Raw genomic sequence first — 13,938 nt, forward strand, 5'->3', positions numbered from 1 at the left:
AGCCTTTTCCAGGTGCTTCATAATTCTGAAGCCTGGCACTAGATTTATTTTACCATGACTGGATGTCTTACACTAGATAAGACACATCTCCCTCTCTTTTATTTTTAACTTTTTGGCCCTTTCAATATATATTTCCTAAAATGACCTAATTTTCACATTTTGTCCTACAGAGGGTCCCACTCTTTCCCTTCACTACCACTGCCTTATTTCTTTATACTTCTATTCTTCCTTATTGTCCTCCTGCCTCTTCCACTGGTCTCTGCCCTACGGAAGATAACTTGTAGTGACCAGCTCCTGTCTCCCAAGTCTTTGCTATGGCCAAGGTCGAATGCTCTCCCCCTTAATAATGGGGGCTAGGGACAGTCCTTTTCTCAGAGCAAATATTCTTTTGTACTAGGCCCATTTCTTCTCTATAATAGTCTGGCTTTCTCACTCTCGACACTGTTTCTCTATCCCAGAACACACATGATTAACCAGACCTAGCATTTGAATTTTGTTTCCTATCGCAAAATAAAAAAAGCCAAATATGTCAAGGATTAAATCAAGAAGCACAGTTGCGTGGTCTCAGCTCTAGACAAATATGTTTTGGAGAGATGGACTTCTAGAGCTCCAACTTCAAAACAAGACAGCAAGAAAATTCTGACCGTTTTTTCACAGAGAATGTATAAGGATCCCTAATGTGGTTCTGGACAATTGCAAGAGCCCCCTTCCTTTTTCTTTCAGGGAGTTTATAATTCTTTAGCACATAGCATGCCACTCTCCCCCCATTCTTTAAACATGATTGGCTCATTTGCCAAAGCCCTAGTGCAAATGCTATTTGCCCCCTCCTTAGGCAAACAAATAAAATGAAATAACATGTTAAGTGCAAATATGGGTAAGAGGTGTGGTATCCATGGCATTGCAACCCTGCTGTCTGAAAGGCTGCACTCAAAACAGGACAGCCATAAGCTACCAGTCAGTGCGTCTGTTTCTAGATTAGAGTGGAGTCCTGAGGTCTCTCCCATCCAATCTGTTCATTGATTATGGCAGCCGATTCACATCCCTGAGAAGCTTAAGGCTCCGTATTGACGGGCGTGCTATTTTCATACTCTGCCATGGCCCCATCTGATGGGCACAGTTATTCTGTGCTAGATGCTCACAAGGATGTCACCTAGGACCTGAAGGTCTAGAGATCAGAACTGTAGTTCTATCTCAATCCTTATCTCTAGTGGTCCAATATGAAATACAACTCCCAGAGCTCTTGACTTGAGAAATTCCTAAGTAGATAGAAGAAATTAGTAAAATCATTTTCCTGCCTCCAATAATTTTCCTGTTCTCCTCTTTATAAAAAGATGTAGGATATAAATAAATATTAAACTTGATAGATTTCTCTGATCACAGGAAAACCCAAAACATTTCTAGTATGGCTAAATCTCAAATTAAGGCCAGGTAGTCCTACAGGACTCTATTTATATATTAGAATGCCTACGTTAAATGTGAATTTTTGAATTCTGATTAGATGTTTACATTTCCATAAATAGTTTCATTTTATATATAGTGCAATATTGATTTAGGCCCAGTTAAAACTTCAACATAGAGACACATGCTTTCAAGGAATAAGAAACTTAATTAAGGCAAGGAAATCATTTTATTTTTTTTACAACATAAATGCCAACTTGGCATTTTAATAGCTGTACTTTCCTTGAAACATATATTACAAGTATTATTTTTAGGTACAGATATTTAATAATTTATAATTAAAATGAACTTATACACATTACAGATAAATCAGAAGTATCTCTATGTGCACAGCATAAAATTAGTTAAAAGTCATGAGAAAATGTATGCTGTTCTGCATACGCGTGATACCACACATATCTTTTTGAAAGACATAGTCCCATCGATATTCTCAGTTACATTAAGGGAGGCAGTTTGGATAATGGTTAAAAAATGGGCTTTGAATCCAGATATTATTTTATCACCTTCTCAAAATAAATTTTTTTTTTCATAGTTGTGTGATCTTGCCCATTGGCCCTGTTTCCTTTAGGCTGTCTCCACTGAGGTACAGAACAGTCAGTTAACATCACAAATTGGATATGAATCATAGCCGTAGAGGTGGAAGACACCATCTGGTCTGGTCTTATCCACACAGAAAAAAACAGAACTAATTGGCACATTCTCTAGTCATTCTCTTCCCACCACAAGCCCCCAATAAAACGTTTGATCATTTTCCGACCTTGTCATTTTCTTTCCATATTTGTGACCTGGGAGTCATCTTTGACTCCTCTTTCCTTTGCCTTCCTCATCTTATTGCTGACACTTTTTGGTTAGCCATATTTGTTGCCTCATTAAAAACAAAGAGGTTCTTCTATTTCTTACGATTTGGCTCTAGTTACACCAAACACCAGCTTAGTTCTGGAAACATCTCAAAGGCTTATTCTTCTCAATTATTTTAAATTCTCCACAGATCTTAGCACAGATTTCTCATCAGAGTGGGTGGTCAGTACATGCTCAACTGATAGTTACAAGTGAGGCTTATTTGTAAGTGGAAGTTGCAGTACACTTCATCTGTATCACAAGGCTCATTCATTTAGAAAACTTTAAAAGAATCAAATATTTAACAAAACACATCAATGCCATTAATTTTCTTCATCATTTTGCAGCTGTTTGAGTAAAAGTTCTGTGGACTTTTGAGGGGTGGTAAAATAGCTCTGGAAACCACAGAGGTCACTAATGTTGACAACTCTGAATCCCTCTGAAAAATAAGCACCTGCTCTTCTTATTTACTGTAATAACAACTAGCCTGGTCTTTGTACAGGTCAAACAGGTTTTTTAGATTTTGCAAAAGCCAGTTGTCTGAAATTAAGACTGTAGCTGTCTTTGGACTGTGGTAATAAGATCTTGATTAAATATTGGGGGCTTCAGATATTATGAAAATACCGTGACTAAACATTAATGGAGAAAGCTTAAGTGGTGGGAAAGGTCTCCCTGCAGTACACTTCTATGCATTCTGGCCATTTCTTCACTTACGGTGAGCAAGAGGAAGGCAGATAGGATGATATCTAGGCTGCTACTAAAATATTTTACATGCTTAATTATGGTTTACTTAAAAATTATGTTTTGGTTAGCTACTGGGTTGAAAAGCTGGTTATGCCTATTAAAATTTTAGCAAAATAGAAAGCAAAGAATGCACCTTAGCTGTTTACATGTCTGCCACCCATACTAGATTGTGAGCCCCTTCTCAGCAGCAGTTATTATTTTCCACATGGCATTCTCGGTGCCTACCGCAGTATTTGGCCCATAATAAGTGCTCAATAATAAATGCATTAGTGCATAATTTATATCACCATAAACACATGTATACTTTTGTAGCCTACAAGGGAAATCTATTATTATCTACTGCCCAAATGTAGCATAATTCAGGTGAAAATTCTAGAGCTGTATTGTCCAATATAGCAGCTACTAGACACATGTGGTTATTTAAATTTAAATTAAATTTAATCAAAATGAGAGAAAATTAAAAATCCAGCTCCTCAGTTGCATAGCCACATTTTAAATGCCAACAGCCAAATTAGGCTACAGATTTCCATATTGGACAGTGCAGATATAGAGCATTTCTACCATCACAGAAGGTTATATTGGACAGCACTATTCTGGACAGTATACATACATATATACATATACATACATTCCAGTATAAAAACCCCAATATACTGACTAAGGTGATTTTGTAAATATGAATACCCTTGACTTTAAGAAGCCCTGGAAAACCCCCATCCACTATGTATCTGTTCATTAACCTATAGGTGTACGATGGTCTTATAATTCTTGATGGCTCTTTAAGAGTTTTTAAATAAATTCTATGGAGGGGGAAAAAAACCCTTAAACAAGTGGTTTTCACACTTGTGTTGATAAACATTCAGATTCTCAGGTCCTGCATACGGGATCCTAATCCAATACGTCTGAAATGTCTTAATAAAACTATACATTTTAGAGACTTCCACAGGTGATTTTAACGGCTGGTGGTCCAAGGGGCACAGACTGAAAAATTTAGCCTAAAGGTTAAAAAGAATTATATTCTTGTTTCATTTATTCAACAAAATGTATTGAATTTCTCTATGTTATAAACCCTACGCAAGGCACCAGGGCTATAAAGAAGGAGAAGGTATCAATGGGTAGCACCTTGTTCCTTCACCAGTTATACCGAAAATAAAAAAACACAAACTCATTGCCATCAAGTCAATTCTGATGCGTAGTGACCTTACAGGACAGAGTAGAACAGCTCTATACAGTTTCCAAGGAGCACCTTGTAGATTTGAACTGCTGAACTTTTTTGGTTAGCAGCCATAGCTCTTAACCACTATGCCACCAGGGTTTCCTCACCAATTATAGGCACCCTAAGTGTCGACAGTGGGTTTGGTTTTTTGGGTTAAATACCACTTCCTATTCCAATCATCCCCAGGCTTTCCCCAGATGGAAATCTGGTTTGTCTTTGTCTGTATGCAGAGGATAGTCTAGGAACAACTAAATAGTAGAAGTAGAGGTAGTAGTAGTAGTAAAAGCAGGAACAGCAGCAGCAAAAGAAGAAAAAGAAGAAAGAGGAGGAGAAAAAGAAGCAGAAACAGCAGAAGAAGAAGGAGAATGGGGAGAAAGAGAAGGAGGAAGATAAGAGCAAAAGGAGCAAGAGCAGGAGCAGGAGGAAAAGGAGAAAAGAGGATGGACCAGAGAGATAGGAAGGAAGGAAAATGGACAGAACGCATGATTGGACGTGGAGGAGGGCAAGAGGAAAGCCTGGGATGACATTTAGCTTTCTGGCTTGAGGAAATAGGTAGATAGTAGGGCCATTCACTTAAATAGGAAACATAGAAAGGATAGTAATTTAGGGGGAAAGAAGATGGCTCAGTTTTTATATGTTGGACCTGTATGCTCTCTCTGGAACAAGGAAATAGAGACTTCCAGAGGGTAGCTGGGTATACAGTTTGAGTGCTTTAGAGATGTAGATTTTGGGGGCACCAGTTGTACACAAAACCATGAGAAGGAATGAAATCACCCAGGAGAATATGTAGAGAGAAAAGAAGGCTTCGGAGGATGAAACTTTAGTGATTTTTAACCTTTTTGGAGGGAGTCTAGGTGGCATAGTGGTCAACAGCTTGGCTGCTAACCAAAAAGTCGGCAGTTCAAATCCACCAGCCACTCCTTGGAAACCCTATGAGGTAGTTCTACTGTGTTCTATAGGTCACTATGAGTTGGAGCTGACTCAACAGCAACAACAATAACAAACATTTTGGGGATCAATGACCTCTCTGAAAATTAGATGAATTTTTTTTCCCTCGGAGAATGCTAATTTTCATAGACTTACAAAATTTTGTAGTTTCCAGGGCATTGGGACCCCTGCTGAGAACTTCCACAGATTTCAGGTATTTAAACAGTGAAAGAGGAAGGGGAGCCCATGAAGGACAGTGAGAAAGGGGAGTGAAATAGGTAGGAGGAAATCCAAGGTTCTAACTCATGGAGATTTATTCATCTCACCTAATGCAAGAGTAGAGATAAACTCTCTGAATGGTAGCCTGCTTCTCTTATATTCCTGTTTGTAAAATCAGGAAAGCAAGAATGTGTGTTTAGAATTTATTGAATTTTCCTTTTTCTTCACAGCCACTCAGAGACAACAACTGAATTCCCTCCATTCTGTCTTAGGTTTGTGTTCACCCACTCATGGAAACCATGGCTTAGTAAACTCAGGAAAGAGTTTCTTAGAATATCTGAATAACCTCACAATGCTTTTCTCTTTGATATATAGGGGAAGAGCAACGCCAGCTTGCATTCGTGATTTGTTGAAATCCTTTTCCTTCATGTCACACTTACCTACAGAAGTGATGATAACTGTGAAATGAGTTTCATCTTGTCTTCCAGTTACATTGTTGTAAGCACAGCACACATAGTTAGCTGTCTTCTCGGCTACTTTCTCAGATGCAACTTCCAAGCGAGGCCCGTGCTTAATGACATACGTTGTGTTGTCAGCCCTCCGGATCCAGGAGTAGGTGTTGGGGGGATAAGAGTCAGCAGAACAATCAAATAGGATGGCTTCTCCAAGGTCGATAGTAAACACTTCCCCTACTTTTAGCCCTTTATCAGAATTAACTCGAAGTCCATAAGGCCCATCTGCATTAATATAAAAAGGAAATAAAAGAGTGAAATAAGTAATCATGACATAGTTTTTGAGTTTAGGAGAGCTTAGCAGCATTTTCTTTTTTATTTTTCTTGGAAAATAGCATTTTATTTTCTATGAAAGTATTCATGATAAAATCATGTAGTAAGTCCTTATTTACATTCCCAGTAAATGGATTACATTTTTTTTTTGATATCCAAGAAAAAGGAAATTGTTTGAAATGTGATTGAACTTATTTGAAATAGTAAAAGCCTTGAAACTTAGTATACAGTGTTATAGACACTGGCATCATGATTGTGACATTAAACTTTTGGTAATATATTGTTAAATCTGGAATCTTTTAGACAAAATCTTTCTGAAAGAATAATTGTACTTGAAACTACTTTTACAATAGTTCATGGCCACTATTTTCTCTTTGACAATCACACTTTTATATTATCTGTTTTTCTTCTCAGTGCTGGGATAAGTCATGAAAATATTTATAATAGCCATGGTTTGTTTCACACAGAACACAAATCTACACAAATAGACATGTATTCCATATTTTCATGATATTTTAGCAGTTAAGGGGTTTTTAAAATTTCTTCCTCCTAGCTAAGCTTAAGATTCCATTTAGAAAAATACATTTTCAATGTTATTTACAAATATTCATTAATCATTAATAAAACACTTAATCGTGGATTCCCTGTGGTGTTTTCCTTCACACTGGAATAGTCCTAGATCATTTTGCCATTTCTATGGTAACAGATTGCCAGCAGATAAAGCACATTTCCCACAGCTTTCTTTCTGAGGCCACAGAATAAATAGAGAGATTAAAAAATATTCTCTGGTTAGGCAGGTTTTCTCATCCAGTCTAAATCCTGGCTCTTATTATATAAACAAAAACAAACAAACAAAAAACTCTAGTTTTAGGCAGGGGTATTCTTATTTTCCAGCTGATCATAACCAACATTTATGGAGTATTTGCCATTTGCCAGTCACTTTAAGTGCTTATCCAGGTGATGACATTTAACCTTTATGGCAACCACCTGAGGTAGGTGTTATTATTCCTATTGTAGGATGAGGCAACATACACTGAATTTCTTTGCCCACAGTCACATAGCTATTAAACAGCAGAGCTGGGACTCTAAAATATATGCATTTTTTTTTTACTACCTTCCTTAAAAAAAATAAAATGTAAGTGGTATAACTTACTATATCAGAATCCTCTCGTTGTCTATGTTATTAATTCTACAATAAGCTACAATCTAGCTATTTATTACTTCTATAATCAATAAAAATATATATTTAAGAGATACCAAGAGTAATACAATATATTTAGTATATGAGAGAAAAAAAGGTTTTTAGTTCCTGCTGTCAAAGATTTTCTGTACTGTATAAGGTGTTTGTGAATGATTAGCTCCGTGATGGCCTAATCTCAAAGGTCCTGATTAAGGAAAAAAAAAAAAAAAGTACTGACTATTCATTCAGCTCTCATAGTATAGAATAGTACAATGTAATGAGTAAACGTTAGGTTAACTGTATTGAATCATGAGTCTGTCAATCATTAGTCCAGTGTTCTTGAGGAAGTCATTTAAACTTTTTGGTCTCACTCTCCTAACATTAACATAAAGAGATTAGACTAAATGATTGATTGCTAAGGCTCCTTTTACCTTCAAAGCACCACGGTTCTTGCCACGCTAAAGCGATTTTGGATACTGGCAAGCCAACCTTAAGTTCCCGTTGTGGTTCTCTATTAAGTCAGTATTTTCTGACCAATGCATCGCTGAGGAAACACATTTCCTAAGATATCACAGAAATTGAAGATGCAAAGCAATGAATTACATTTAGCTAAGGAACATATACTGTACACATACTGCTTTCTAAAGACATACAGAAATGTGAAAGAACTCTATAGATTTATATCATTATGTATACCTAAAATAAGCCCCTAGGTGGCATGAGGGACAGATTACCAATAAGCAAGGTAAGTACATGCCTGAGGCATCAAAAAAACAGGGGCACTAGCTGTCCAAAGCAAAGGCCCATAGATGTCAAGCAGATAGGACACGAGGAAAAGCGAAGGCCGCAGTGGAAGGGAACTGGCAGGGCACTAAATGAAAATGATGCCAGCTCCAGTGTGTGAGAATGTGCCGGCTAGAAACAAAGTTCACACAGGGTCACGAGGTTGCCGATGCATAAGGTTGTTTAAGCTTTGAGACCCCTACCACTTCAACACCTTCATTAACATCTGTCTGCTACGGTCCCCTCTCAAGTAATTGAAACTCCTTATCTTGGTGAGTCTCTTGGGAATATACTATTTCTTTCTGATAAACAGGAGTTGGGGGTGAATCGTTGAGACTAACTCTTGCTACATTCACCCACTATGCAACTGGATCCAACACAAGTGGTTACTGGGCAAGGACGGAGTATATTAACAGATAACAGGTCTCTGATCCATTTGGAAAGAACTATTTTGTATATCTGTCATAGATTGAATTATGTCCCCCCAAAGATGTGTGTATCAACTTCATTAGGGCCATGCTGCCCAGTATTGAGTGGTTGTCCTATATTTTGTGATTGTAATTTTATGTTAAAAGGATTACGGTGGGATTATAACACCACCCTCAATCAGGTCACCTCCCTGGTCCAAGGTAAAGAGAGTTTCCCTGGGGTGTGGCTTGCACCACCATTTCTTTCTTAAGAGGTAAAAGGAAAGGGAAGCAAGCAGAGAGTTGGGGACCTCATACCACCAAGAAAGCAGCACCAGAAGCAGAGCGTGTCCTTTGGACCCGGGGCCCCTGAGCCTGAGAAACTCCTTGACCATGGGAAGATTGAGGACAAAGACCTTCTTCCAGAGCCGACAGAGACAGAAAGCCTTCCCCTGGAGCTAATGCCTTGAATTTGGGACCTTTAGCCTACTTTACCGTGAGAAAATAAATTTCTCTTTGTTAAGACATCCATGTCTGCTGATCTAGCAACTCCATCTAGGAGGTCCAGCGATGCCTTTTGCCATGATACAAACACAAGGGTATTCTCTTGCACATGTCCTGGTAACCAATGGAAACCTCAGTCCCGGATGACGTGAAAAAGTGAGGGAACTCGAATAGGTCAACCATCACAATGACCTCAGTCAAGTTGCTTTTTAACTGTATAGCCTTTATGTACAGAGTTATGTCCTAAGTTTTGTAAACAATAATATTATAACTTTAAAATATGCTTTGCATACACGTGGATGCAATCTAGCCTACATTTAATATAGCACTAACATGGGTAATAATTTAATACTAACATAGCAAATGTCCAAAAACTACTGGAAATATTAGTATTTATCTAACACGAGAAGCTTTAATCTATGTATCAAGTGAGTTTAATTTTTTATTGTCTGTTGTGTGGGACACAGTGCTTGATGTTACTCTATATATGCTAATAAACAAAGTATTAGGCACATTAAAAGATGACACAAAATTCAATATTTATTTATTGTGCAAAATATGTTTCTGTTTTGTGACAATCAGTGTGTTTCTAAATTCATCTTCCAAAAAGCAACAAAGGGCATTTATCAGAACATTAAATTTATATTTTATCAGAATATCTACGTCTCTCTGTGTAAGGAAATTGAACAATTTCTTGAGAGAATAAATTAAATGAATACTTAGATAATAAAAATTTTAAAGGTGTATTTTATTTACTATTTCCCTTCAGACTTTCTTGTAAGAAATTGATTGATATTGTTATGACTCGCAAAACAAACTTGCTTGTCAGGAAGTGGTGCTATTGTGACACCAATTTTGTATGGATCTCCAAATACAGGAGTTGAACAATTACACAAAGAAATAAAATGTACATTTTATACATTTTGTATAACAACTATATTTTCCTTTTTATTTTGGACCAATTGGGTATAAGCTGAGTTCAATTCTCTCTCATCAACCACATAAGAACGTGCCAGTGGCACAATAATCATGTGAACTGTGACATATTTAGTATTGACCTGAGCAAAGCGAACCAAAACAGGTCTTCAGATTGAGCACACTCTTGTATTTGTATCATGCTGTTTGTGATAACTCTTGCCCCTGTCAAGAATCAGCAGTAGTCCAATGAACTGTGAAGACTTAGCATCAAAGGATGGAAAGTGAGTGCACAAGTTTTTAAGTATCATTTTCAGGCAAAAAACACTTCTAGAGATCTGCGAAGGACCTGCCAACAAACATCGTACAACTTACTTACAACTTACTTTGTAAGTACTATTTCTTTTGACTATCTCACCTGAAGAACAAAATTATATGTTCCATATCAATTTTTTTACTTACTAATTTTCAAATATAAATTTTTGTGTTAATGTTCAAATTCTAATGCAAATTTTATTAATTTTTAATTATTCAAATTTATTTGCTACGGTAGAACCAAATTTAAAAAGTGATAAAATTTTATATCCTGATACAATGAAACAGCAACAACTAAGTGGAGTGCAAAAACGAAAGCACATAGAAGATAATAAAAACAGGATTTGTGAATCCCTAGAGACAATTCCAAAATTAACTTCCTTTTTAAAACATAATGAATCAGAAGAGGCTTCTTCCAATGAACACTCAAGTTTAATGAATACAAATATGTTCTATCTGTACCACTAGTGCTGAAATTACTAATAGCAGTATGAATATAACAGAATTTGTTTCAAATTCTGCATCCATTCCTTGCTGTTGTAAAAGAAACAATGGTGTAGAAAGTGAAACTATTTTAAAATCTGAAATTGTCACATCAGCAGACTCCATAAATAACAGAAATACAGAGTCTACTTTGTGGAATAATTTTTCTACTAATGATGTAAATTATTGGATAGAAAGAGGGCCAAGTGATTGTCAACATCATAGTGGACCATTTGAAAACTCGAATCAAAAATTTCTGGATGATAAACAGACAAGGTTTGTAGCCAGAACATATTTCTAGGATGCAAAGCTAATGGTGAAAATTATAAGAGGGAGTGGTTACTGTATTCTCTGTCAATCGGCTCCACATAATGTTTTGTTTGCAAACTATTCAGTCCTAAATCATTTAATTCTTAATTTGCTATGGATGGATCGAGATATTGGCACAACTCGAATATGACTGATAAACATGAAAAAAATTCAGTTCACAGAGGTTTCTATGAATTGAATTTATATGTTGTCATATTTAAACCAAAGTCATGGTTTTGGCTTAACTTGTGAACTGGAAACGCAAACTAATGAAGACTGTCACTACTGAAAGCCGATTTGCAATGCGTTGTTGCTGTCATTATAACAATCGCTGAACACAGACTATCTTTTCAAGGCAGAAATGAAGTATTTGAGTCCTCACAGAATGGAAATTTGGGGAGGTTTACTTGAACTTGTTGTGAAGCTTGATCCATCTTTACCAGGTCATATCTCAAAATACAGTAACACAGGAAAGGGCAACGTATTGTATATGATTAAAACAATGTGTGAAGAATTAATAAACTTAATAAGTGATAAAGTTTGATCAACTATTTTTGGTAAAATAAGTATAGCTCTATATTTTAGTTTGTCTGTATATTCCATTACTGTTCTGCCATACAGATCAGCTAAATATTGTTTTAAGATACATATCCCCAACAGAGGAAAACCCTGGTGGTGTAGTAGTTAAGAGCTACGGCTACTAACTAAAAGGTCAGCAGTTCAAATCCATCAGGCACTCCTTGGAAACCCTATGGGGCAGTTCTGCTGTGTCCTATAGGGTCACTATGAGTCAGAATCTACTCAATGGCAACGGGTTTGGTTCTGGTTTATCTCCAACAGATAGAAAGCTTGCTGAGCAATTTATCATATTTACTAGTTTAAAAAGTCATGGCAGTGAAGGAATTGCAAATCAAGTACTTTTCTATTTATGTGAAGTTTGCAAAATTGATTTTTCTAAGTGCAGAGGCCAGTTCTATGACAATGTTGCCAATATGTCAGGACTTTATAAAGGCATGAAGAGAAAATTTTAGAGTGTAATGAATATGCCATTTTCATACCATGTGCTGCGCATTCACATAACCTTGTAGGACGTAGTACAGTAAATGGTTGTCTGGAATCATTGTTTCTACTGTTCAGTTACTCTGTATATTTTTTGCTCCCTCTACTCACCAATGGGCAGTGCTTAAAACATATTTCAACAATGATTAAGTATTAAAATATCTTTCTAATACACGTTGGGAAGGGCATCCTGTAGCAACAAGCGCAATCCTGGAATTCTACACTCAGGTTCTAGGCGCCTTAGAAAATATTGCTGAAGACCAGACACAAAAAGGTGATACCAAAAGAGAAGCTGAAAACATCAGCAACAAACTGAAACACTAGCATATGTATTTATGTTGGTTATATGGAATTATATATTGCAGCAATTTCATCAGATGAGTCAAGCTCTCCAAGATTCAGAAGTAAATTTAAAGGCGTGCACAAATCTACCAGTCATTAACAGAGTATTTACATAATTTAAAAGAAGACTTTGAAAAATTTGAAAACATAACAAAACAAATACTGACAAATAATGATTATCAAGCAGTTCACCATTGCAGAAGCATTAGAAAGAAATAAGTAAATGACAGTACCCTGAGATATGACAGTACCTTAGTTCTCTGCATCCACTAAAAATTTTATAATCCAGTTCCTCTCATTCTGCTAAAACGGCATATGTCACTTTTGCATTCAATTGCTGGTATTACAGTTGCATTTAAAAATAAATCACATCATGGATAGCTAAGACACACACACACACACACACGCACACACAGGCACACATGCATGTATATATATAACTCACATATCCTGTTAGAACGCATGTGTAAGCAGAGGAGGGGGCACCACAGATTATCAGTGTTTAAGGCCCTCACATGCCTTAATCCAGCCCTGAGTGACACAAACAGTTGGTGTTCTCCTGCTAAGCTAAAGGTTGGTAGTTCAAACCCACCCAGCAGTACTGTGGAAGAAAAATCCTGGCAATCTGTTTCCTTTAAAATTATAGCCAAGAAAACCCTATGGAGCGGTTCTACTCCATAACACATGGAACTACCATGAGTAGGAATGAACTTGATGGCAACCAACAACAATAACTATGATACATGAAATTACCCCGCTTCAAAAAAGCAAACATAGACGTTAGTATCTCCCCATTTAAAATAATCAGGAAATGGAGATAGAGGTTTAAATGAAGAGAAGTGGATGCCCTTTTGTTGTGACTCCACTAAAACCCTATCATACTGTTCTCTCATTTCAGGATGTGGTATGGCCTCAGATGAGACCACTGTGACAAAGTGCTTTAGAACTGTGCCTTGTAAAATAGAGCCCTCTTATTTTGAATTCTACTAAATGGTAAGTAGTGTAGCAGGGATGAAAATTTACTTCCACTCACTCAACCAAAATCAGCAGAAAGATACTGTTCTAGGCATTACAAGGGAATTTGAGATGTTGAAGACATGGTTCCTGTGGCTGCTATCTCAAGCCTGTGCAATAGCAGGATCCCTTCAAATTGTCAGCATTGACAGAATGTTAGGTAAGCAAACGCCACCTACCAGGAGGGCACTGGTCATAGTTCACATAGAAAGAATCTAAGGAGAGGGGAGGAGTCAACTGAGGTTTGAAACTTCCAGGAACCCAAGTCTGTGCACAAAAACAAAAGTCTGAAAGCCTTTCTGAGAACAGAGTGAGGTAGGCTTGAAAAAGAAGTGTGATCATAGAAATACAGCTTTCTAGGGCCACATAAACCAGAGACTCCAGCAACCTTAGATGGAAAGAGCTAGATGGTACCCCGCTACCACCAATGACTGCCCTAAC

The 13,938-nt window shown here is 37.0% G+C and overlaps 1 protein-coding gene across 1 annotated transcript in view; it reads right to left on the minus strand.

Moving 5' to 3' along the window:
- HEPACAM2 (HEPACAM family member 2) overlaps positions 1-13,938 on the minus strand; it is a 37,401-nt gene that overhangs the window by 7,995 nt on the left and 15,468 nt on the right. The window contains exon 3 of the mRNA XM_064289988.1: positions 5,842-6,138. Within this exon, the coding sequence (XP_064146058.1) occupies positions 5,842-6,138 (297 nt within the window). The remainder of the gene's footprint in view (positions 1-5,841; positions 6,139-13,938) is intronic.

This window comes from Loxodonta africana, chromosome 8 (assembly GCF_030014295.1).
Source record: "Loxodonta africana isolate mLoxAfr1 chromosome 8, mLoxAfr1.hap2, whole genome shotgun sequence".
Lineage (NCBI taxonomy): Eukaryota > Metazoa > Chordata > Mammalia > Proboscidea > Elephantidae > Loxodonta > Loxodonta africana.